This window comes from Crassostrea angulata, chromosome 6 (genome assembly GCF_025612915.1).
Source record: "Crassostrea angulata isolate pt1a10 chromosome 6, ASM2561291v2, whole genome shotgun sequence".
NCBI lineage: Eukaryota > Metazoa > Mollusca > Bivalvia > Ostreida > Ostreidae > Magallana > Magallana angulata.
Genome location: NC_069116.1, coordinates 51,328,636 through 51,355,582, shown reverse-complemented (window position 1 = coordinate 51,355,582; position 26,947 = coordinate 51,328,636). Strand labels below are relative to the sequence as shown.

General features: G+C 33.4%; 2 protein-coding genes across 2 annotated transcripts; one reads left to right on the top strand and one right to left on the bottom strand.

The window, feature by feature from the left end:
• Window positions 1–1,316: 1,316 nt before the first annotated feature.
• Window positions 1,317–18,825, top strand: LOC128189785 (uncharacterized). Its single transcript, XM_052861545.1, has 15 exons — window positions 1,317–1,595; window positions 2,205–2,340; window positions 4,908–5,663; window positions 5,923–6,136; window positions 7,595–7,723; window positions 7,837–8,037; window positions 8,203–8,350; window positions 11,836–11,972; window positions 13,461–13,641; window positions 13,757–13,889; window positions 13,989–14,463; window positions 17,656–17,695; window positions 17,782–17,990; window positions 18,253–18,340; window positions 18,541–18,825. The coding sequence occupies exons 1-15, from the start codon at window positions 1,325–1,327 to the stop codon at window positions 18,777–18,779; spliced, it is 3,357 nt and encodes a 1,118-aa protein (XP_052717505.1). The 5' UTR covers window positions 1,317–1,324; the 3' UTR covers window positions 18,780–18,825.
• A 528-nt stretch (window positions 18,826–19,353) lies between these two features.
• LOC128186640 (uncharacterized) lies at window positions 19,354–26,763 on the bottom strand. Its single transcript, XM_052856476.1, has 14 exons — window positions 26,383–26,763; window positions 24,674–25,883; window positions 24,262–24,469; window positions 23,983–24,114; window positions 23,706–23,894; window positions 23,465–23,606; window positions 23,194–23,333; window positions 22,684–22,855; window positions 22,405–22,543; window positions 21,499–21,979; window positions 21,266–21,296; window positions 20,871–21,061; window positions 20,295–20,385; window positions 19,354–20,203 (listed from the first exon to the last, which is right to left on the bottom strand). The coding sequence occupies exons 1-14, from the start codon at window positions 26,645–26,647 to the stop codon at window positions 19,926–19,928; spliced, it is 3,669 nt and encodes a 1,222-aa protein (XP_052712436.1). The 5' UTR covers window positions 26,648–26,763; the 3' UTR covers window positions 19,354–19,925.
• Between the last annotated feature and the right edge of the window lie 184 nt (window positions 26,764–26,947).

Below are 26,947 nucleotides of genomic sequence, written 5' to 3'. Positions count from 1 at the left end.
CATTTGTGGCATAGAAAATAAGAATTTAAATCAATAGTCATTAAATCATCTTGTTAAAATTTTGTTAATTTCATTAGGATATAGTATATAACAGACTGTTTAATGTAAATATAACAAAAGTTAGAGACTGGCTTAAATTAGCAATCAGAGATGACAATGGTTATTTTTTTGCAAAAATCGACTAATATTCATAAACAGTTACATCCCTTAAATTTATTTTTAAATTTCTTCTTAAGAAAAAGAGTGTATTTTATATAGCAGTTAAAAGGCTAGTTACGTCCACTTATATATACTTAGCTTTCGCTTAATCACGAGCGGTTTAATACACTGACATACTAGTACTCGAGCTAAGATCAGAATTCCAATAAGTTGACACCTGTAGTTTCAATGGAGAAGCATGCTGCTCGATAATCATTAACGATCCTTTTGACGCTCTATTTGGATAAATAAACAATGATTCAGAAATACATTAGATGTAACTGTAAGATAATCTCTTTAGGGAGTTCATACGTGCTTGAACGTAACGATAATTGCATGAAAAATTGAAGCTACGTATCCACACGGCTTGCTACCTTTTATAAAACCTGCATACAACAAAAAGAAATTAATAACTCTTTCACTTACTAAAACAAGAAAACGATCTTTCTCCTTGTCCTACTTAAAACAAAGTTATAAGAAAAAAATATTCACTTGCATTTTCTTTTGAAATAAACGGGATTTTGAATGTGCATAGTTGAACTCTGAAGTGGAAAATTGAATGCTATAAAAACGACAAGCTCAGAGATTAAAATATCATATTAAAAGCGATTAAAACGTACATTTCACCAAAGTTTGAACAGCATCATACATACATGTAATTTGCACCTCATTTTTTTCTTATCTAAGAGAGGGATTTGTATAAGCCTTTTGGCTTGTTTCCCAATCTTACTGTACACCATGTCAAATATATGTACCTGCTATTGTAAAAATATCACTAAATAATATTTAAACTAAGTTTGAAAACTGCAGTTCATAAATCACCACAGAAATCAAATGTGTGTGTCCTCTCAGTCCTTTATTAATATGTGGCACTTGTCAGATTTCTTGATGTGTGACCTAAGACTTCCTCATTTTTCTGTCGTACATAGTTAAAATGTACACAACAACATAATCTGTGGGACAGTTGCCAAAAAAGATTGGGAAACAAAAATCACAAAGTTGATAAATTGAAATTCAAAAAAAAAATTAAAAGATTAAAGCAGTATTTAAAGGAGGGAAATCAAAATAAAATTTGAATTCTATTTCGAATCTGATTTGGCTTGATTTTTTTGATTTAAAAAAGAGCATGAAAGATTTAAATGCTTTGAGTCTCACCGAGTCACAGAAAGAAAAATACACGAGTTTGACGGTAAAACTGAAATCTGGCGAGGACCTTCTGTTGTACAATGAGGATGTACAATCTACGACGGACAGAACAGTTAGACTCTGTACAGACATTCAAAGATACATCAACGCCATCCAAGACGAAATTCAGGCCTTAAACGAGATGATTAAATCGTTCGCTATTCACCTGGGAGAGAAAATGAAGCAGTTGGTGGAATCAAAATATTTTGAAGGTATATCCTACTTATTTGAATTGAAAAGATCCTTAAAATATGAAAAAAGAATTGCATTCGCTATTGTCGTGTGTAAAACAGAGGACAGTACCGTAAAACGGGGACAAAATAGCTTCAAGTCAGTGCAAATTCTATTTACATTGGTTTATGAAAGATGATTTTTTAAGTAATCGAGAATTTAAAGGTATATCTTCAAACCGTTATAAACATAAGATTTAATCGGAAAAAATTGTTATACACGTATCTTTACATATTTCACATTCATGGATATAATCAATATTGTTGATCAAAATATGCAAGTTTGTTACTATATGTTTATGTAAAAAAATATATCATAATGAATTGTACATTGTTACTGCTGAAGAATTTGCCTATTAATTGAACAAGAGATCACAATTTGGAAAAGTATTGTTTTTTGAAATGGAACTGCTCGTCATAGCTGACAAGCTTTGAAATAAAATCAGTGCTGTATGAAAATGAAAATCACAATCATAACTTTTTTGTGATCTTGTATTTCTAACGAAAAAGGAGAGACAAGTTTGTTTTTAACTTTTTTATTGGAATCTGTACGAATTCTTGCTATTTAATCGGAAAAAATTCTTTCTTCAGATACCAATACAAAGAATGCAAAGATGTTCAAAAGTGAAGATAATGATGAAAATAATATTGTTACAAGCAACTTGCAGTTAATTGGTATCAAATCATCAATAATGTCTGGTGACACCAAAGCAAAAGAAGATGCAAGGTATATCATTAACTGTAATATTTTACGAGGAATATCCCAAAATTTTGTAGATTTAATTTAGACCAATGCTTAAAATATGTTTACTGTAATTATTCAAACAACTGTATTTTGTTTATTGACCCTTTGTCGAACAATACCTAAATATTCAAATGTGTACTTTTATATTTTTTGTGAGAAACAGAATTTTTGGATCAGTTGAGTTTTGACAGGTGGAGCAATGTGTGAGGTCCAAAACAATATCGTTGTTAAACCCTTTACATTGTTTACGGAAACATTAACGTTTTATTTCCAAAAATGTCTAGGATTTTTTTTTTAAATATGTATCCAGCATGCACACTCCAAATGCATTTAAAAATTATTTCCTAAGAAGAAAAGATCGGCGACGTCAAATACTGTTAAAATTATATATTGACTGTTTTTCCCTTCAGCATTTTTCGTCAATTTCTATTGGTCGGAATTTCCAATTTTACTTGATGTCATCATATTCGTCTGATCTAAAATCTGCGTTGTTTCAACATTACATCATGAATTACATTTCTAATCAATATTGTTGATTTTATTTACTAAACAATTTCACATTTTAACTTGATGCAAAACGCTTTTTTACGTAAATCTATAACGTTTGTTTTGTCCACAAAAATAATAATGTAAATAAAATATTACTCAACAAATTTAAACAATGTCTTTTATTTGCAAAGTATTTTGCGCGAATTGCGTTTCTGTATTCGTATTCGAACCGTTTGTTTTTGACATAGTGCCGCATGTCAGAGTCATTTATCATGCTTCAACTTTACCAATATAATCTCTCACCAGATTTGTTATCAAAGCAAATGCAAATTACATCAACCCTTCGTGGTACAAGTTTCATCTGTGTCTTTGTCACAACTGAACTGTTGTGATGGGTTCTTTAAATTCCCACAAATATATCATTTGTGTGAATCCAATAAATTTATCTATATACATATCTACAAAGAAAATATTATATCAAGGTTGTCCACGAGCCGATACAGTCTAATGCATCTTCAACATCGCCTCGCTCCTATACGCTACACCTAGATCCATCACGCCTCATTATATTACATCCCGTCCCACCATTCAAGTTTGATTTGAAATAAGTGTCAAAGTGATAAATCATTACAAACAACATAATTTTTATGCGAACCCACCAATGGCAATTACTTTTAATAAAAGTAAATTGACGACATTGAAGAACACATGGTAATACGATCTTGTAGGTGAATTGTGTTATCAAAAAAACTCTAGACAGTTACTAAATAAATTACAATGCAATTATATTATTTATCAACTGAGACAAAAATATCGTAAAGTTAAACTTTCTGAGTTGTGTCAATTAAAATACACAAAATGTTATAAGCTGCCAGGTCTTGCAACGCCAATGCTAAAAATAACCAATAAGGCACATGTTCTCAGCAAGGGAAACACGGAGACACACCCAAGTTCACACGACAAGGTCTAAAAAAAGTGCTCGGGATCTAGACCTCCTCTCTTAATATCTTGCCAACACTCCGTATAAATAGCAAATTAAACTAATCAAACGAGCTTTACTACTCCAGAAACTAAATATAGCAACACCTGGCAACACCCCTAATTAACATCTACGGAAACCTACCAAAAATTTCGATAAGTATCCAAATTTAAATATGGTAACATCGAGAACGTAACAGCCCATTGATCAATAAAGCGTAAATAACTGAACGATAACTCCGATCTATAAATGATAACTCTTATGCAAAATAAAGTAGACACATACATAACAAAATATAACAAGAAAGTCATCAGCATATTGTCTATTGTGTCAGTTTTCTATAACTGAATAACGATACTTGACTACGCAATTTTGGGACAACCCCCATAGTGCACACATTTCAGTAGCACTTTATTGTCAAATTTTAAGTGCGAAATAGGGTATTAGACATGCTTGGCTTTTTGCTCAAAATAGAATTCTGTCATTTTGACGAATAATATTTTTATGTGGATATTTGTGTATATTAAATGTATCAAAATAATTTTCCCTCTTGTCATATTAATAAACAGTTACAAAAATATTTATAAAAAATAATGATAAATTCATATTATCGGTATTTAGTCATAGAGTTTCATTGCTTCTTTATGAATTTGAACAATCATAAGAGTCTAGATGCTTAAATGTAAAAAAAAAAAAAAAAAAATTCTTGATCGATTTGACTATAATAGAAACGTTTTTATCAAGTTCAGAAAACAATACCGAAACATAAAATCCAAACAAGCAAATCTAGATTTGCTTTTGTGTTTACTGTGAGACAATGTAAAAGCGATGAGGCCAAGTTCATAAATTATTCATATTTCTTTATTTCTCTTAGGTACATCGGGATTTAATTTTTTGATTCGCTTTTAATGATAATGAATAAGCACCGTAATACTTTTTTATTTGGGAAAATAAGTCGTAGGTGAGAAGTACCTTCAAAATTGACGGAACTTTTTTTTAAACCACAGTGATTTTAATCGTTCCTGACTGTATGATATTTGTTCAATAAGCAAACTGTTAAATTTAGATATTAATTACACAGAAAAAGGTATGATGTAGAAAAAGCACGACTTGTGCTGAAGTACGAGAAGGTAGCCAATCAACAACATAATCTTCAAAAATTGTTGAATCAAACGGAAGACGTCATTGCAAAAGCTACATCTGATGTAACAGTAACAAACAGTGATTTGAACAGCATTGCGTCAGCTTTAAAGAATTGGTCTAATAGTCTTGAAAATGCTAAGGAACAAAAGAAACGTAAGGCAAAGGAAGAGGAAGAGAGAATTAAAAGAGAAGATGAGAGGAAAAGAAAAGAAAGGGAAAGAGAAGAGGCCGAGCGAAAAAGAAAAGAAGAGGAGAAACGAAAAAGACAAGAAGAAGAAGAACGAAAGAGAAGAGAGGAAGAAGAACGAAAAAGAAGAGAAAATGAGGAAAGAAAAAGAAGAGAAGAAGAAGAGAGAAAAAGAAAAGAAGCGGAAGAGCAAAAAAGACGAGAAGAGGAAGAATTAAAAAGAAAAGAAGAAAAACGAAAAAGAAAAGAGGAAGAAGAACGGAAAAGAAAAGAGGAGGAGGAACGAGAGAAGGAAGAAGAGAAGAAACGGAAGGAAGAAGAAGAACGACAGAAAATAGAGGCGGAATTAAAAAGAAAGGAAAAGGAAAGAGAAGAGGCGGAACAAAGAAGGAAAGAAGAGGAAAGAAAACTGAAGAAAGAAGAAGAAAGAAAACGAAAAGAGGAAGAAGAGCGTAAGAGGAAAGAAGAAATGAGAAGAAAGGATCCAAATAATTGGCCTACATATAAGTAAGAATGACGCTATAACGTTATTAAAATGGTAACGGTTTCAGTCAGTAATAAATCAATTACATTGTTGACTGAAAACTAAATTAAAGTTCTCGCTCTTAGATTTTGCCAAACATTTGGTTTTTTTAATGAAATAAGACGAGCTTCTGCAATATTTTTCCAAATCTTGGAAACTTGGTTTAGGTAAACCCGGCCCTCCTCCCCTCCCCCTTTGCCATCAAGAAAAAAAAATTAAATTTAACTTCTTCTTTGATCTCAGATATTACAGGCAATCTGACCAAGGGTATCACAAAGGACTATGCTGTGTCGTCACTGTTGTAGAAGGAAACCACGGATTTAAAAAAGAAGATTTGACTTGTGTTTCATCAGATAGCCCAAATGATTTGAAACGTTGTTCAGAAAATAGAGAAGAAATCGTTGGAGCTTCAGTGGTTAAGATCAGAGCAGTAGATGGTTTCAAGTTTGAACTGGATGTAAGAGTTTATCCGATAATTTGAAAAGACATGTTGTTTGTGTTTTGGTGAACACACAAATAATGATACTTTTTAAATAGTTCATGTATGATGCTTTTTGGTTATTACGTGGGTATGTAGGTAATTATTTACGTCCTTCTTAAAGTCATTTAATCAATTATTTGATATAAATATGTAAAAGTACGTAAATTTTAATTAATAGTACGCGGCTATGTTAAGGCTGCTCGATTAATTTCACAGCGATATGTAGAAAGTCACTTGTCTGTACTTCTTAAGATATGACGTCATTGTTAACTTTGACGTCACGATCTGCATTCCTTTCAATTGTTCTTAGGGACGTAATTAGTGATATTCATTGTGCATAATAAAACCGCTTCATTCCTTTACATAGACACTGTTTTAAATACTAGTGATACTAAATTCAATATCACCGATATGGAGTATAACGAAATCAACAGTTTTAAAGCTTCGTAATAGGGAAATAACTAGACTACTGGTTTTGAGACTCCCCCTGATACGTGCAATCTAATAAATGGTGATATGTATATGCATATAAAAAATGGCTTGGCGCAAGTGAGAGATAAAAACAATCTTAGTATATTTTACGTGAAATCGGGAGAGAAAATAAGTAGCAATGTGAATCTTACTGGGGGAAACCTACCGATTGACCCGCTTTTGTGTAAATCGAGCCGAAAAGGTAAAAATGTGCCTAATTTCGATGGCGGTGTGAAATGTTTTTGACAATATTTCAAATAAACGAAATAATATTATGAACCCTTAGCAAGAACTGCAAAATACATTACTTATCGAAGGATTTTTCATAAAAATATTTTTGATTTAATGTCATTATTCACTTGTGCAGATGCGATTTTTATAGATTATTTACCGTGTTAGAATACACCCGTCACGTGCTTAAGAAAAATATATAAGGTCACAAAAATACATTAAACATAGTGTTGGGTGTCATTGTTAATTTATGTTATAAAAGTTGAAAGAAACTCGCTCGGTTAAAGTATTTTTCGATAATTAAAATAGTATCATTTTTCGATATATATTTAGCTTCGGACAGCCTTAACATAGCCGCGTATTGTCGATATAAATGTCCAAAAAATAATAAATCTAAAGTTGCTATAAATGTAAAGGTACAGCTACTTGGAGGGCTCAGGTCAGTCAATTCAATTCCGTAGAGTTTGTGCTTGCATTGATACTTTGGCAAACGGACATGATATGAATGTATAAAATTTATTTATTATAGCAAATAGAGCTCAAAATATCATTTAAAAAACTATACTGTTCTTCACTGGACAACTTACATTTAGTGACCGAGAGTTGTTACTCCGGAGATGCACGAACTATCGGCACATGTTTATTTAGAAAACACCTCAACCGTGTTTAATTGATGTTTCTGTCACCAAAGCCCTGAACAACATAAAGTTTAACTCAATGTTTGTATTTTAGGCTCAAATGAGAATATTTGTTCCATATATCCCCATAGACAATGAGAAAGAATTAAAGTTAAAAATATCGATTGATGGAAGCAAATGGACTTACCCAGAAAAAATAACACCGACTGCTAATCTAAACGAAGTAAGTTGTTCATATGTGTAATATTCACATGTATAAATATCATCATATACTAAATTTTCACCTGTATATAAAACTTTAGTCAGTCTTGAACGCTTTTCAAAATATTTTTACAGATAAACGTTGCACTCGTTGGAACAAGTTTACTTAAATTCAACATGGTAGAAATCGCCGTTGTTTCTAGACCTAAAAGAGAAAGTCATGTCATAAAAGACAATAGTCACAAAGCCGCAGAAATACGTCCATCGAACAACGAAAACTTTATAGTGAGGGTTCAAGAAGGAACGTTTAAGGAGGATATATGTGCACATTTAAAGGTATATTGACAGAAATATCCATGTTTTATAAATTATTTATTTATAATTTATTTGATAGTCTCTGAAACATATAAACCGGTTGAAGTACAAGAATCTTCACTAATTTACAAAAATTGTTTACCAACTAACATTTCAGTTCTACGTTTATTTATTTTTTCCAACAAGGTTGACGCTGGCTTAGCTTCTAGAGTATCATCAGAGCCTGATTTCAATCACATACGAATTGCAACTCCTTTGTTTGGTGTAGAGTTTGATGAGTACACTCAAAAAGATGTGGCACTTGATATTCAACCTAATTACACCAAGAAGACAGGCAAGACTAATTTTCCATATTATTGATTACATACTAAAATATTCGTTTAAATGACATGATTATTATTGGGATGTTGTTCATAATACCTGTACATATACATTATCATGACGTATATATCGAAATCAATTTCAAAATTCGCATTCAGACCCGCCACCAGACATTGAAGTTTAACCATAAAAATAGGAGATATTTACATACTTAGTCATCTTCGTACTGTTAGCACAAAAGGCCGTTACCAGGTATCCCGATGTTGGTATCTCTGAACCTGTGCCCATGTCCAGTTGTTCTCATTTCTTCCTTTCCCCGTCGATCTTCTCCAGGTCTCTTATGATCTCCATCTCTTCCGCTTTCCAGTTGGTATCCACCTAATGGCAACCCTTGATATAGAAGGTGGGTGCATTCTACAAACATGTTCATCCACTGCCACATTCTTTTACTTAATACCTGGGATAGAGGATTGGTGTTCGTTCTGGTGTAGAACTTTTCATTGGTAATGGTGTTCGGCCAGAAGATGCGAAGTAATATGTAAATACAACTGTTCTGGAAGGTATAAAATCTTGTTCGAGATGGCTTTCGTCACCTTCCAAGATTCAGCACCATAAAGGAGGATCCCAAGCACATTACTCAGTGCAGCATATGCTCCTCTGGCCTTAGAAATTCGAGCCGGGACACCAGCTATCAAATCACCATTTCTAATGACTTTGCTTCATAGATACACAAAAGCTTACTAGTATTCAATAATTGTACCTCCTAGCGTGATGGGTTCTTCCGATTTTGCGTTGATCATCATTACTTTGGTTTTGACGTTGTTGATTTTCAGGTAAGTCTTTACTGCTGCGTTTGCAAGACGGTTGTTGTTTTTTTTTTTATGCAGGTCACTGTGTCTGTGTGATAGCAGGGCTATATCATCAACAAAATCTAGATCATCCCTCATTTTTGTCATGGTCCAGGTGATTTCCTTTCGGTTGTGTTTGATGGTTTCTTTCATGATCCAGTCAATGCAGAATGTGAACAGAAGGAGGAAAGCAGACATTCCTGCTTAACGCCTGTCTTCAATTTAAACTCATCTGAGAAGTTTGTTTCACAGAAAACTCTGACATTTAAGTCTGTGTACAGCATCTTCATGATAGATATGAGTTTATCTCGTATTCCATAATGAAAGAAGATTCTTTCTAAGGCTGGTCTATTAACACTGCCAAAGGCTATTTTTAAAGTCAATGAATTTGATGTAACGTGGGAGTTCCTTTTAATTACTCTGCTCTAGTATTTGTCTGGTAGTGAAAATCTGTTCAGTACATGATCTTCCCTTTCTAAAATAAAAAATGACACCGACAAACTGTCAACCATCTCAAAAATCCATTAAACGAAATACCAATTCAAAGCAGAGCAACACGGACCTCTATAAAGATGGAGGTAGGATCAGGTGCTTAGGGGGAGTGAGCATCCTCTGCTGACCGGTCACACCCGCCGTGTGATCTTTGTCGTAATCGGGAAAAAACAGAAAAGTCCATTGAAAATTAGGTGATTAATTATGTTCTAACAATTAGTATGAAAAACGTCAGTCAGCATGCAACCCTGTGGAAGATTGTATTTGCTCATAAGGTCGTTGTGTCGACCATAGAACTTGCAAAAAGATGACTGTTGATAGTCCTGTTTTGTCAACTTGTTTATCAGTAGCTTGCCTCGCGAGCATGCCCTTGTGTATCGAATTAACTGAGAGATAAAAAAAACCCCACCATATGCAGGTGATGAAGGTGTATTGTTACATAAGTAAGGAAAGTTGACTATAGAAAAACTGAAGTCATCGCGTTTATTATAAAGTTTTGTTGTTAGGTTACCATTAATGTCCATTTCCAGTAAAATATCCAAATATGAAACACTTTACAGATGACAGAGACTCTTTGTGGTATCTTTTATTTCAAGTTCACTTTGATATATCGAGTCGACGTAAGTATGGAAATAACAATTATTAATTGATAATACGTCTTCGGTATACCTGAAGGTTGAGTTGAAGGCCACAGCGAGTAATTTTTTTTTCACGTACAAGTTTTTGAATCAATTCTGCTTCATAAGAATACAAAAATAGGTCTGCTAAAACTGGCTTGTTCTTTCCGCAGTAATGGATCTGTTGTTTCTGTAATTCTGTTCAGTATCACTCTGGTTATGACTTTCATTGTGACGGAGGGCAGCATTATGCCTCTATAGATGTTTCAGTTGGAGAGGTTTTCGTTTTGGTAACATTACTAAAAGGCATATTTTCCAGAAAGTTGGTGCTTCTTCTTGTTCCCATATTTTCTGTAAAATGTTTGTCAATGTGGTGGGTGTCCGCACTTCCTCAGTCCTAAGAAGCTCTATTAATCTGGTCGATGCCTGTTGCTTTTCCATTTTTAAGCTTTGCTATGGCCATTTTAACCTTGTCTATACTAAGAAGATCGGTATTAATATCCAAAATGTTCACAGCTGGTGTTATTTCTGCTTCATTTACTGGATCTTCCACATTAAACACCTCTTCAAAATGAATTTTCCAGCGATTAAGGATGTTTTCCTCTTTGGATAATATTCCCTATATTATCTTTTACTAGTATATCTGGTGACTGGAATTTACCTGCTAGTGTGTTTATATTTCTATAGAGGGTCTGCATATCTTAAACAGAAGCGGCATGTTTTGCTTCGTTTGCTAGTTTTTTCTGTATATGCCTTTCGGTCTGTTTTTGCCCTCTTTTTTATTTCCTTGTCTATAGCCCAATGCTTTTATTGGAGCTGGAAATAGGAGATAAGCATGCTCAAATCTAATGTAAAATTTCTTTTTGGCATGTTAAAAGGAATGATTGCAAATAAAAGCTGAATGTATTTTTAGGTTATATAACACCCCCTCCGTTGTAATTTAATTGTGTCGATTGGTCAGATTTAATGTAGACTTGTCATATCATTATGTCAACTCGTCATTTATTCACGTGTCTAAAAATTTGAAATAAAAATTTTACATGCCCAATTTGTGCCATCCAGTCATGATATTTTCTGACAAGTCGACATATATTGATTTTACAAGATAACAAAAAGATCTAACAAATCATTATCACTTCCCTAAAGTCTTCTTAATATTCGATAAGTCTATTTGTCAGATATGTATGTTTACTTGACGGACACTTATGTCGACATGTCAAATATAATGATTCTAAAGAATAAGAAAAATATCATAATATTTAATCAAATAATCTGATTTCTTTTATGAAAGTAAATTAGATTTCAAAATTGTTTTGCTTTAAAGTAGTCAACTGTCATACAATTGTACTGAAATATGTGGTCACTTGTAACAAATTTTGCTCTGTTTTGTTATTAAGTAGCAGCACTTTTAAAATAATTTCAATATATTTTCAAGAGCAATCGTAGGTTGATCAAGAGACTACAGTCCGTAAAGATAGCTTAAAAGCTTAAAAAGGGGTGGGGGGGGGGGGAGAGAAAATATAAAACAAAGCTTTCAACATAATTTTCAGCTTCAGTCTGTGGGAGAGCAATTCATCAATGTGCAAAGAAGCTTGTAACAGACATGGCTGTGGATGATGTGATTGACAAACTTCAGTCCAAGACAATACTTACAGAGGAAATGATAAAAAAAATCCAGGTATGGCGTAACAAAAAGTGGTTTACCTGTTAATTGGTATGAATTTGATCGAGATGTGTATGTATTTGAAGAAAAATAGCTTCATGTTTTTGATATATTTAGAGAATCAAAACACTTGTACTTTGAAAACTCAACCGATCTAAGTACTTTACTTGTTAGAATGAATTGAAAAGTACTGAAAGGTTAGAAAACTAAGACTTTATGATACGCGAAATTTAAATCAGGCATATATAAATTGCCACAATTATTGACAATCAAAAGACTTTTTACAAAAATTGTTTGACTGCAAATAGAAAATTTAAGAGCTTTAATAATGGTTTTAATGGTCTAGAGATTATCGAAGTACATGTATCTTCATTCCATAAAATAAAGACATTTTCAAACAAAATTAAACATGTTATTTTTATGTATATGGTAGCAACATGTATTTAAGATAACCAGTAATGTAGAAGAGTTTCTTAAAGTCCTCTTTATGAGAGCGTGTAAATTTATAAGGAACATTAATATAAAAGTAAAGGAATTACACAATGTCTGTACGCTAACTATTGAAGTTTTTGTATACTTTGTTTGCTGTTATAAATAAAAGATTTAAAAAATTTGGTCTCAATTGATGGATAATAAAACTACCTATAACTTATATATATTGACTTCTTTTGATTAAAGCAAATATTATTTGACATTAAGATCGTTATTCTCTTATATCTTTAAATGCATGGACAATTTTCTAAAGGAAAAAAACTAAAAGTCGCATAAAGCACTTGTCAAACAGTGATATTTTACAAAACAAAACAAACATTACGAAAATGCAAAATGTTCGAAAAATTAAATTTTTCAAAATTGAACCAATCCCGATTGGAAAAATTAACTGATCCCGATTTTAATTATTCTAAAATTGAAAATTCACAAAAACACTTTCGTTAACTCTAATATACCGATATGCTTTGTAAGATCAATAAAAGTACAAACAATCTTGTAGTCAAACAACCTGGAACTCTATCAAAATTGTGATATATTGTTTCTCTAGATGATTTTTTTCGGGATCAGTTAAATTACAATCGGGATAAGTTCTAATTTAAAATTATCCAATTTTACTTTAATTTCAGAATTTCGATTCAATTCCAGGTTAAAACATGACTGTATGGTAATTGTATAATGCAAATGACAATAAATTACATGTATTATGTAGTCTTCTTTTTTTATGATTTACTTTTCATTTTTATAAGTATATTCTACTAAACAAATTTTAATTTTAAGTTTATTTTGCTGAATTTGACATTTATTTTAAGATGATTGTATGGCGCATCAATTGAGACAAAAATTTTAGCTCTAAAAAATCATATTCGCAGTTAAAACTTAGTTTTCATTGATTCTGTTGAATAATACAAAAAAGCATGTTGAACAATTGACCAATATTGGTCTATTTTGTGAAATCAAATCCCAAAAAAGATTTTTTACCGATCGATGACATGGAATAGGTTGTCATTTCAGAGCAGAACAACAAATGAAGCAAAGACAAGGGAACTATTAGAATTATTTAAAACGACAAGTGAGTCTGGGTTCAAGGCACTGGTGGAATCCCTATCAGAGGCTAAACAAGGCCATTTGGCTCAGAATCTTCAGAAAACTCGGACTGATTTGGAAGAATCCGAACTAGGAAGTGATTTTGAGGGTATGTAATCACAATAATAGATTAATAGTAGAATATTATCAGATTAATAAGGATTGGCTTATATATTGTATAAGTTTACTTTTTCTTACTACTAGAGAGTAACTAATGTTTTCAGATTTTAAATCACCAAAACTACAGTTGGTGTCGAGCAATGATAGCAAGGAATGGACAATTATAAAGTTTCAATCAAATTCAAACCTTCCAAATAATGCAACTGTATCAATTCCTTCAAACCTGAGAAACTTTGAGTGAGTATGACCTAACATAATTATCAAATTGACAAGTTACAATAAATTGATATATTTTCCAACAATTGAATACGACATAAACGACTTTTTTCCTTTTAGTTTGATCGGAATTGTAGTATCTGAAGGCATTTCAGACGAAGATATCTGCAGAGTCGTAAATGAAATATACCAAAGAATATACCAAGTTCCAGTGCGACTGATTGTCAAACAACATGTGGACAGACAATCGGATATATTCATTCGATGCGTTGAGAAATCAAAGAGTGGAGACGCACAAAGAGAGATGGCAAATCAGGGGTATAAGGATGGACCAGAGGAGATGGTGGAGCTTGGTTTATGTGACACGGAAGAAGTCATCTTTAGTGCAAATGCAAACATCAAATATCTTTCCGGGGTGACTCAAATGAGCTTTTTCTTGAATATTGATTCTGCTCACCTCTCCTTTCAAATAGATGTTCTAAATAAAGAAGCACAATCTTCAAGCAGAACATACCAAGGGAATCTAGCATACAATGTGGGAGACACAAAGCAAACCCCACCAAGGAGTGGGTCTATTTTGATACATCTTCGAAAGGTGCGTCTGATAAGAAAATTAACACTTATGTATGAGAAACTTAAGATGGCTAGTTGATCTTGGCCATCTTTTAACTGTATTGATCTTCTTTAGAAGAAGAGCTCTATATAAAAACATAGAAAATACCCAAATTTATAGGGGGAAATATATATGGATTTTAGCTCACCTGAGCCAAGGGCTCAAGTAAGCTTTTCTGATAAAGATGTGTAAATTGTCAGTCGTCGGCGGCGTAAACTTTTCACATTTACATATTCTTCTTCAGAACTACTGGGCGAATTTCAATTCAACTTGACACAAAGCCTCACTTGGTGAAGGAAATTTATATCTGTTTAAATAAAGAACCACATCCTCTTTACAAGGAAGATAATTTAATATTGATTTGTTTGTATTTTTAAAAAATCTACTCAAAAGATGCTAAGTCAGAAATATTCAAATTTGTATGGAAGCATCCTCAGGTAGTGTTGATTCAAATTTGTTCAAATCTTGGTCTCCGGGGTTAGGGTGGGGGCAAAAGGGGGAATGACTTTTTACATAGGGATTTATAGAAAAAATCTTTACAAATCTTCTCCTCGAAAACCAGAGGGCCAGCAAAGCTTAATTTTGTGTGAAAGCATCCTCACGTAGTATAGATTCAAGCGTCATTAAATTATAGACACTGGGGGTAGGGTGGGGCCACAATTATGGGATAAATTTTTAAGTAGGAATATATAGAGAAAATCATATTCTCAAAACCTATAGGGCCAGAAAAGCTTGAACTTGTGTGGAAGCATCCTCAGGTAGTGTACAGTCAAGTTTGCTCAAATCATGGTCTTTGGGGGAAGGGTTGGGTCACATTGAGAGAACCAAGTTTTACAAAGGAATATATAGAGAAAAAAATTTTCCCCAAAAAACTATTAGGACAAAATACAGTGTGATGCAATATATATTCGTACAAAATGGCGGCGTGTTTACATTCGTGACAGAATTAGGTCAAACTCCAAACTTTGGTTAAGTTAGTTTTCATCTTTAAAAAATATTCCTAATAACTTAAACTTACCTAATACTTTGTAAGATGACCTTTCAGCCGAATTACACTTTGTAATCGTCGGGGGTTGTGTTATAGAGGCTCTGTACGTACTGAGGCGTGATATATGTCCATACCCGCTGTTTCTCTCGGAACAGGTCGTCCTTGTTTTCAATACGACCAACACGTGCTTGCAGCTTTCTTTTCAGTAACGACCGTAAATTTTCAATGATGTTTAAGTCGGGACTTTGTGCAGGCCAGCTCATGGTTCTTATTCCATTTCAATGGATAAAATCGTGTGTTGAACGAGCACGGTGTACCGGCGCATTGTCATCCTGAAAGATGTACTGTTCTTTGGGAAAATGTCGGACTATAACCGGCCACAAATTGTCATTTAGTACTTGCTGGTATTTCTCTGCATTGATGTTGCCAGTAACAGCTGTAATAGTATCTACTCCGTGCCACGGAATGCATCCCCAGATAATAACTTCGTATGATGGCTTCGCCCGACGTGCCTCAACCAAGTCCGGTCTCGAGCCCTCTCCCCGTTATCTCCAAATATAGACACGAGAATTCTGTCCCACAACGATTTTTGACTCATCTGAGAAAATAACTTTTCTCCAGTAGTTCCCAACAGTCAATTTTCTCTTTTCTCTGCACCAAGACAAACGCTTTTTTCTATTCACTTCTCTGATCACTAGTTTCTTCTTTGCCACCCGTCTCACGAATCCATTTTTGTGCAGATGCAATTGCACAGTTCGTTTAGATACTGGTCGCTCTCTGTTTTCATTAAATTGGTCTGTAATATCCTTCAAACTCTCTCTTCTGTGGGTTTTCACAAGCCTTTCAAGTTTCCGATAATCTAGGGATGTCACGGTAGATTTCTTGCCTCGTCTTGGGATGTTTTCTATGTAACCTCGTTGTTTTACACGCTTCTTAAAACTTGAAATTGTAGATCTGGGTATTCCGAAGGTTTCTGACACGTAGGTAATAGTTTTACCATTTTGTAACATTTTCCATACCATTTCTTTTACCTCATTACTCAATTCTTTTGCTTTGCGCCCCATCTTGTTTCCGTCGATTCAGATTTGTTTACAAAGCAGACGACAGTAAAATCACGTGACATATGAAATGTCACATGACCAAAAATTGTTATAAATAACTATTGAAACTCCGATGCTATTTATAAACCCTTTTATTCGACGTTAAATTTGTGAGGTGAAGCGCGAATGTAAACACGCCGCCATTTTGTACGAATATATATTGCATCATACTGTAGCTTAAACATGTGTAAAACCATCCGGGGTTATGTACAGTCAAGTTTATTCAAATCATGGTCTCGGGGTGTTGCTTGGGACCAGTATAGGGAAACAACTTTTTACATAAGAATGTATAAAGAAAATCTTTTAAAGTCCTCTTCTAATAAACTGTTTAGCCAGAAAAGCTTGAACTCGTATGGAAGTATCTTCAGGTGGTGTACAGTCAAGTTTGTTCAAACCATGTGTAGGGTAGGGCCACAATAGGGGATTATTTTTAGAATATATAGAGAAAATCTTAAAAAATCTTCTGAAACATTCAGACCAAAAAGCAGAAACTTACGTGAAAACACAAGTTGTGCAGATTATGTGTGATCAAACCATGTTTTCTTATAGAAAAGTGGGGACACAATGTACTTGGGGGAAGGGGGGGGGGGTATATAGGAATAGAGAAAAATCTTCTTAAAAATACTAAACAACAAAAGGAGCTTGGTATTTACCATAAACATATGTGGATAAAAATTGGCAGATTTTTTACTTTTTGAGCTAGATTTACTGTACTTATTTTCAAGATATTTTGATACATGTAATGTGTCATGTGGCCCCTGGGCATCTTGTTTCTTAATTGACCAATTAATAGTAAACAAGCAAGTTAACAGCTTATATCTGAAAATTTTAGGAAGATCATTGGTTAATTTGTTGACCTCATGCCACCTGTAACGCTACTTTACACAGGGTCATTTTCGTCCTATGTAGTTTTCATCCTTCTACACTTGTAAACGGTTTTGTCTCATCTTAAATTCGCTCAGACACAGTCGTGTTTAAAGATAGAACTCTCGTTACAATTTATCCATTTTAAATTCGCCCGCTGACAACTAGGGAGAGAGGTTTACATTTTCAATTATGCTCTTAATCTTTGTCTTTTTTCTTCAGGAAGCCCAGCGATATGCGCCACTAACACTTGATGTACCAGGTACTTTTTAAAAAAGAATTTGAATAAGATTGTCTTGAAGTAATACTTGCTCTTATTCACTTTCATTTAATATTTGATGTTTAAAGTTAAGGCAGCCGCGAAATACCTTTCATGGCAACTGACAAAACTTGGATCACCAGACCCACATGATTTGTATATGAAGCTGTGCGAAGACAATAAGAGAAGAGTACACGTTTTGAAGAATCGAGCCAATAGAGAGGGAAACACGGACAGGAAATGCTGTGAAGCTTTCATAATGAGTTGGGCCAGTCAAAGACCAAAACAAGAAAACAAAGTAAAGACTTATTGCTGTATAACATACACTGTTTAAAAAATTAATTTAAACGTATATCCTGACACCTATTTGAATAAGAACCATTTTGAAGCATTTAGTTAAATTTTCTTCTTAATAGCTTCTTTGCTTTTTTTAAAATTGCAAATTAAAAATGATTCACATTTCCCCCCATTTTCGCAAATATTTTGACACGCGAAAAAAAAACCCCGGATATACGGTAGTAGCTACACTATTTTTGCATGTGTTTATGTGATACTTTCAGGCTATAACTATATTGGAGGCCTTGAAAAAGATTTCTCAAGAAAGTCTTGCTAAAGAAACAGACTCCTTCCTAATGCCTTTTACCAATGGTTGTTACTAGTCTGACAAGCGCTTTTATCATATTTATGAAATAAATAATGTGACCAATGTAAAATATAAAGAATATTTTATTATCCAACTATGATTTACATAGCTATTAACCATTCACGGTAAAAAAAATAAAATAAATAATACTAGTAAATTGAAACTAGCTTATTTAATAGCTTATATCTCCATTTTTTCATTGCAGGTTATCTCTCTGATAAAAGTATAAAAACACTTTCTGTAAAACTGGAACATAAATGGGAGATACTCGCGGAAAAACTTGGATTTAACAATGAACAAATAAAAGCCATGTACATGGATTTTGATAATGATACAATGAGAGCGCTTCACATCCTTGACAGGTGGCGTCTTGAAGATAGTACTATAGAGCTTGGAACTGATATAACTGTTACTTTAATTAAGGCGATGGCTGGCGTAATGTAACTATAAAGGTTGTGTTTCACAGAGAATTTATAATCGACAAAAAATGCAATTATGAACTTTGTAAATTATGAAATAAACTAATGTATTACAAATTGGTTTAACAGAAAGTTGAGTAGCATTTTCTTTGCTAGAGTATGCACAAATTTTCGTGCAATCTTACCATTTATTGTTCTTTGTTCTTTGTAGAATTTTGTTATGCTTTAGACCAGACTAAAAATTGATGTGTATAAAATAATTGTCGGTCTGATATAAAATGTAATATCTATGCTAAGTATAGTAAATGTTTTTGTTGAATAGCTAAAACCCATATATATATATATATATATATATATATATATATATATATATATATATATATATATATATATATATATATATATATATATATATATTGTAGAAAGTCAGATTTTTTATTTGGAAGAATTATTTTACCTTAGTTTTTACGTACATAATGATTTTTGGAGGTGTTTGTGTATGCTTAAACTGCATATTCTTTGTATATCAACAGTTGCTTAAAACCAATAAAAAAAACTTGAATTGCATATGAGTTTATTACGACATACACCATAGCATTTAAAATAACTTAAATGTACACGTTTATTTCTAAAATCAAGGCTGAAAGTTAATAATCATTACAAAAAACAACGATATCCATGATTTAAAGTCATCAATACATTTGTAGGACAAGTGCCGCTTAAACTCAAGTACCTTCAGTTAGTGTTTATTTTGGATCGTTATATTTAATATAATCATGTAGTAAAAACGATGAAAAAAGTAAAATCACGATAACGAAAGAATACGATAATTTCTGCATAAATCGGCTACATATGCTGGTATAGTTCTATCTGTTACAATATAAATATAAAACAATTTAAACAAGTATTTTATTGGAGAACATGACAGAAAAATTTAAAATATGGAACATTCTCTTTTCATAGATTATAAGAATTTTTTTGTTTGCTCATTTATTTTGTACTGACCACATGTTCACAAATAATGAAACAAGATATTTTACAATCATACAAAATTAATACATCCCAGCGAATTTTAAACCAAGGAAGATCCAATAAAATTGTCCTTTGCTATTTGGAATAATTAAATAATATTTCTTATTATAAACGTATCAATGATAAGATTGATGACTTTTCATCCAAGCATAGACACAAAGAACAAGATATCCTCCCCACAACCACAGGCCTGCATGGCTGACCTGAGGGGTTTAGCTGCTTTAGCCCCCGAGTGTATGACTTTGTCTGACAGCCTCCACTGGTCCAGAGTATGAAGAGCACGGTTCGAATCTTCCTTGAAATAAGATTTTGTCTCACCTACCGTCGTTTCGCTTACATCGAGTTTCTTCGCTAGGTTTTCCCATTTACTCCCTATGCTCTTTGCAATTTTTGTTATGTTGGTGTTTGAAAATACCCCTAAATTATAAAACCAAATAATGAAACAACAATGTTGATAATATTCACTGATAGTCTAGATATGAGTTTTATTTATGCAAACCGATGTTACCGTTTAAGGAATAAAGTTTTAAAACTTCGTCAGTTTTCAATGCGATTGGTTCCCAGTCTGAATGAAGAATTTTCAGAAACTTGAGTATAACCTGAAAAGTTAATTTCTAGCATACATAAACTGGTTTCTGCGTTTTAATCGATACACCAAAACAAAATGTCTTTATGAATTTTAATTGAGGTTTCTCGAGGAGTTTATGTAATTAGGAAATGTTATTAGAAAAACTTTATTCATTGCTATATTACAAATAAATGGATATATTTATATTATACACAGTTGAAGGAATAACCGTGTGTTTGATTTGTTTGTTCTTTCACAACCTACGTAAATACACTTCAAAATTACACGTACACATAAGAAGGTTATCAGCATGACATTCCTTACTTATTTTACTCTTCAATACATTTTTCTAGTGTGATTATGTTCGCAAAGTTTCCTGAGTTCAAAATTACCTTCAAACAACTCATACATTTTTCTTTAAAGATAACGTTATCTATTTTTTCACTTCTTCAATGAATGATATAAATTTAAGTCAATAATTTCTAACATGTACAATACAAAAACAGAATAACACACCATCTGATCCGACACTCGTTGGTTTTCAATCCAGTTTAATATGAACAGTTCACACGTATCCCTGTCAGAGACTCTGTCTCGGAACGTGATGAACTTTCCTGGATGGGAGCTCAGCCTGTCCAAAAACTTCTCCAGATTGACTGGTCCGGAAGATGATATTTCATACGAGACGTATTTAGCCATAGCTTTAACTTCAGTCAAAACAAATTTTATTCTTCAAATAATGAAGTGATAATAATAAAACTAAACTTTACTGTTGAAAAAAAAAACAATCTAGAAAGATTATTTTTATAGGTTTTAGTCTTACACTTTAATTCTACCAAATATACCAATGCATGTATGCAAGAATATTCAAAACCATTAATACCTTATAAAGTTTTGATTTTATTACTTACGTGGAACATCCGTGGAGAGTGGTACGCATGGCTGAAAAAAAAATCATTGGTTAAACCTTTTCATTGTCTTTTGTATTGTATAACGTATGTTATGATATTTCACGCATATATATCTATTTACCCCATGCACCAGTTTCATCAACAAAAAAAAAGAGTTAATATAAGTCATATTTGAAGTTCTGACAACTATCTTTAAGGTTTTTATCTTTATTTTATTTTACGTGTAGAGTTACCTTTGGTAGATAAACAGTTTGTGAACCTGTTCTGTGAGGAGTGCCACTGTCAGATCCCACCGTAAAACAAACCTCGCCGCTGTACCGCCTCATAAACCGCTGGACTTGCGGGTCTCTCTCCACTATTTTAAACTCCTTAACGGGGACGTCAAAGTTCTGGAAGAACCTCAATTTTATCTCTGTCTGTGGTGACAGAATTCGAATGTTTCCAGATGTTGTAAAATAAATTTCCTCTCCATCACATATTCCAACTTCTACCATTTCTGTTGAGTTGCTGGTGTATCCAAGTGAATTAAGTTTCTCAACAGCCAACGGAATGCTGTTTGGCTCTGTGCATGCAACAGCCACATCAGCGAAGTTTATCGGGTTTTGGCGTACGAGAACAAGAACCTTTGTTTCGTTTGACATGTTATACAAAGTTTCTCCAATTGATGTCAACTCACTGTCCTTTTTATCTGCTGGCACTAACAGAGCAATAGTTCTGTAAAAAGAACAAGAAGCTCATGGGCCTTAACTGTCACCAAGGTATAATATCGTTGAAAGAAGATAAGTTAAATAGCATTCTGAGAATAGAAATAGTACCTGTTGCATTATCTTACTTGGCTCTGGCTCGTTGCGTGGTTAGAAAGATGTGTTATAGGGACGCATATTAAGTCAAAATTAAAGATTTCGCACGATTTATTAAAAGTTAGAGGATTTATGATAAGCTGGATGTACTGTTCTTGGAAATTCTAGAATAATAGTGGTATTGTTAGCTTGGATAAATGATTAAAACTACTACTTAATTACTACGGCCACGTATTGCCCCCAAAACCCCTGATACATGTATAGAGGTTATTAATCTCTGTACTGACATTCAAAGAGAGAGAGAGAGAGAGAGAGAGAGAGAGAGAGAGAGAGTCTTACTGAAATTGTCTTTTATTCTTTGAAATGGTAACAAAGATTGCATCAGGGTTCTCTTCCTTGCGAACTGTAGGCAGGACATCCCAACCTTTATTTTCTGCATGGTATAGCACGACCATTTTCTGGGATTGGTCCTGCAAAACTAAATTTAGTGCTTCTGAAGATAGAAATCGTCTACAGAATACTACGGTATTGTGCATATGAAAATATAGTTAAAACTATGTTTCTGCATTTTAAAAAAAAATAACGACAAACAGAAATAAAAGAACCTATATTCAATACCTAAATTCATATTTATTTTGTCCTTTAAATTTCTCTGTCTTTTCTGCAGAATAGTTGCAGTTTCCTTTGAAATGTCCTCAAGACAAGTTAAAAACTTGGTGTATGTCTTCTCGCTGCATTCCTTAAACAGCTGGAGTAGCTGACGCATCTTGCTACCTTCTGTCGTCTGCTCCTAAATTAAACATTGATAATATGTTCGTATCATACTTTGTTTAACTAATAACGTACGCAAATAATTAATATGTATTCTATGATAAGACGAAACCTCTATATAACGAGTCCTAAACAGCAAATTATACTAAAGTACAGAAGAAACGAACTCTTAAAAAATAACTCTTCCTTTTGAAAAGTTCCAGAAACGAGTCATATTTCACTGCCTAGAATCTTAGTGCCAAAGTCCAACTAGATTTGTGTTGATTCAGTAAATAGTTTGTGTTGTTCAAAAAAGGTTCTTTAAAGATTGGTGTATTATGATAATTTAATGAAAAACTTGTACACCTCAAGTCTTACCAAAATTTCTTTTGCATCATTATCTTCAACTAGTCCACTCTTTTGAAGGCGTTCCAAAAACTTGGTTGGAGAAACATTTGAAACCAACGTCTTCTTGCATATCTTAAGAGTTGTCTGATGAACATGACTTGCCTCCTCGGCTTCAAAGAACAAAACCTTCATTTTAAATAATGTATCTATACATGGAAAAATCACAGCAAACTGTTGTTAACCCAGCAAATTAAAGAAATAATTACACAGATTTTCAGTCGTACAGTTATGAATATTTTACCAGATATCATGGTGTCTGGATAAAGTTCTAACTCGACGTCTTTTCCCAAACATTCATCGAACTCAATCCCAACCAGTGATGTCAGAGCCTGAGCGTTTGGTAACCTTCTCTCATTCAAGTCAAGATTTTGAAAGTCAACTACCTTAATATTGAAACGAAATTCATCATGCAAAATTACATTTCTATAATCTGTAATTGGTCGACCAAATCATTCAGAAAAGATTTCAGTGTATCATTTTACCTTAAAATAGATATTGGTGTTGCAAGAAAAACAGTCTTTTGGAATGCGAAGCAACACATTCCTATCATCTGTTGGTTCAAAATCTCCCCCGATAGGATGGACAAAAAACTGCGAGCGAACATATCGGGAAATGACAACCATTTCCAGTGACGTAAAGTTGTTCACTGCAGTTCCCAGATAAGTTAGTTTCTGTTTTAAAAAGGATGACAAATATCAAATACAAAACATAAAATAGCATTTTTAGGAAGGAAAAAATCGATATTGTCCTGAAACATACTTTTGGTGGATTCAGAGGTTGAAGTTTCGTTGCATGATGGAATGGTGATCCATCTTGTGACATCAGAAGAACAAGTTCTCGTTCTTGATCTTGCTTGTTGGTAGCACAGGGTATATAAATGTAAAGAGGCAGCTAAAATGTAAACGATTCCTGTACGGATGTTAAATGGGTGGGATTGTTAGATTTCAAAATATAAATAGAGGGTATTACATTGTAACTGATATTTAAACTTAATGAAGAGCGTTTAATATACAACGTTATCTATAGTATGTTACGGACCTCTAGTTCTATCTGAGATCTTGTGGTAGATGTGACCGTCACAACAGATGACATCACGCGTTCCTCCTTGTCCTTCAGAAATATTTCTAGATCTTGAGGATGGTCAGAACATTTGGTTGTTAAGCAAAATCTGTCGAAGCCAGGGAGTGCCGATACAATACAGCATATGCCTTTATGAAATGAATGCTCATTTGGCTCCCTCTCATAACTACAAAATAAAATATAGAAATGAATTCGAACAAAACTGTCATGTTGTATATTTTGAACTCACCGGGTGGCAGCAAATACAACAATTTTGTCATGTTGTAAATTTTGTATTTACTGCCATCCTGGTAAATTCAAAATTTACAACTACATGACAATACAACAAATAACAAGGATAAGACTGGGTATTTGTTTAAAGCATAAATACGTGTAGGTTGGCCAGTTTTGTGGATTTCTTCTTTCCTTTTCCTTCTCTTCTTTTTTCTTTTCCATTTCTTCTTTCTTTCTTTGTAAATCTATCCATGTCTCCCTTTTTTCTAGATGACTATCGGATGTGTCCATCCTCTGGAGATCCGTCTTCAAACTGGATTTTGCGCTACTTGATTTTTTGTCTTCCTGTCGTCCTTCAGTGTGATTTTCTTGGGTTTCGGCAATTTTATTGTCAGGAGTTCTACTTTTAATTGCTCTCTTTTGACTTTTTGACGTTTCGCTTGTTTCATTATTTGCGGTAGATTTTGAAGTTTTTTGTTTATGTACAGTTCTGCTCGAGGATAACGCATTCGTTTGGCCAGCAACTGGAGATGACACGACCTTACGCTCCTGTTTTGATGTGTCCAAAATCTGTTTCGTTTTATTTTTATTCTTGTGGCCGTTTTCAATTTTTGTCGATTGCTTTTTTGTCAGCCCCTTGTCATTTTTCTTGGATTGACCAATAACTCTGCTCTTTTCCTTTGTATTGTCCATTCTTTGGATACGTTTCTCAACTGCAGAGCCTCCGCTCTCTTCTCTTTGGTCTTCATCAACATCATTCGAGTTCGTTACTTGTAAACCAGTCTGTGGTTTGACATCATTGGTTTCAGTGGCCTTGAAATTGGATTCATGAGTGCGTTCTCTAATTTCATTTTCCTCGTTTTCATCCCTCTGCTTTTTCTCTTTTCTCTCGTTTTGAGTGTCATTCTCTTGCTCATCTTTAAAGATGATATCCGAGGAGTTTAGAATTATTTCGTTCTTATTCTGACTTTTGGTCTGAGATTCTAATGTGCTTTTCTCTTTTTCAAGCTTTGGACAATCGTCTTCCTGTGGTTTACACGGCTCCTGCTGTACTGGCTCTTTACTTGAAGTGTCATTCTTTGCCACATCATTTCCTGGTTTTGTATTATAACTGACCTCAGTCCCGTCAATGCAATTTTTCCAGACTGCAAAAACTTTAAGTGTTTTTTGAAGATTATCAATGACGTCCAAACTTCCTTTCTCGACTCCTATCAACAGGTCTGCGATCGAATAAGCAACTTCTTGAAGATGTTGCTGCTGTTTGGCAAGTGCCTCCATTTCTTTCAGAAGGTATGCCTTTTGTTGACTAAATACTGTGTCTTTGAACTCCAGATCCGATTTCGTTTCTGGTTCTGTAAAATCATCGTCTGTTCCGAAATAGAAAAGAATATCTTTCAAAAACCAAAACTTTCGGTTAAGGATAGAGAATGCAAATACATTATTTTTCAAATACATTATAAAAAATGTAACCCGATAATGCCAAAATACATTTTGAAACTTGTGTTTGCGTCACTTAAAAAAAGATTTTCATGATCGCAACTATTACTTACACAATATTTGCTTTTTTATTTTATTTTTTTTTTTGGTGATACATGCCAATACATGTATGACGTAAGCGAGCATTTGAGAAAAATTACATCACCCATCGATATGGTACTAATTACCAGGTTAATAAGGGTTTTATAACTGTTTTTCTATGAGCCAGTGGACTATTCCATTTATAAAATCCAAATACTAGTATACAAAATTCCTTGTAGATGTAACTACTGGTTGGTACATGTGTATTTGTACGTGCTGGTATGATTTATGTGTTTGTTTATTAAGTTGTCATTAAAATAGGTAAATTGAATTTCATATTGTACTCACATTTTTGCACGCTTGTTGATAAAATTGTTGACATTTTGTTCGAAATGTTTATCAGGAAAGACTGAACAACGTCACGAATGGCAACTATTTCGTCTTTGATAGCGTTGGTATAACCAACAACTGATTTCAAAACATCCCCTGTTTCATCCACAATTTGAGAAGCCTTCATAAAGAATTCCTTCGAGTCATCTTTGAAGTTTATTTCTAAACTTTCATGAAGGGATTTTCGATGTCGAAGAAGAAACAGGGCGGAGATATCGTCCATGGCGATGGTCTACAAATGGCGGAAAGGACTGCTACACGCCAAGAACATTTGCTACTGGTATTTGAATCTGATTGTTTAAGGTCATCGACAATAGAAGTGTACAGACATCAACAGAACAGGAGATTTTAAACAATACAAATATAATTAATGAACCGTAATTTTTCTATTCGATTCAATCAATTTGTAAAGAGAAAAGAGAAACCTAATATAGTGGCTGATATAGTTAAGTGGTATGGTTCGTTTAGTATCTATAATACGGCTCATTTGTTCCAAAGGAATAAATCTGATCGTTGAAAAAAT

Bases quoted from the DNA above. Each gene is read 5' to 3' on its own strand.
- LOC128189785 (XM_052861545.1), top strand. From the start codon at position 1,325: ATGAAAGATTTAAATGCTTTGAGTCTCACCGAGTCACAGAAAGAAAAA. The intron at 5,664-5,922 runs GTAAGAATGACG...CTTTGATCTCAG, and splicing joins AATAATTGGCCTACATATAA to ATATTACAGGCAATCTGACC. The intron at 18,341-18,540 runs GTTGTTACTAGT...TTTTCATTGCAG, and splicing joins CCTAATGCCTTTTACCAATG to GTTATCTCTCTGATAAAAGT.
- LOC128186640 (XM_052856476.1), bottom strand. From the start codon at position 26,647: ATGGACGATATCTCCGCCCTGTTTCTTCTTCGACATCGAAAATCCCTT. The intron at 25,884-26,382 runs GTGAGTACAATA...ATTTCGGAACAG, and splicing joins ATCAACAAGCGTGCAAAAAT to ACGATGATTTTACAGAACCA. The intron at 20,386-20,870 runs GTGTGTTATTCT...TTAACTTTTCAG, and splicing joins AACGAGTGTCGGATCAGATG to GTTATACTCAAGTTTCTGAA.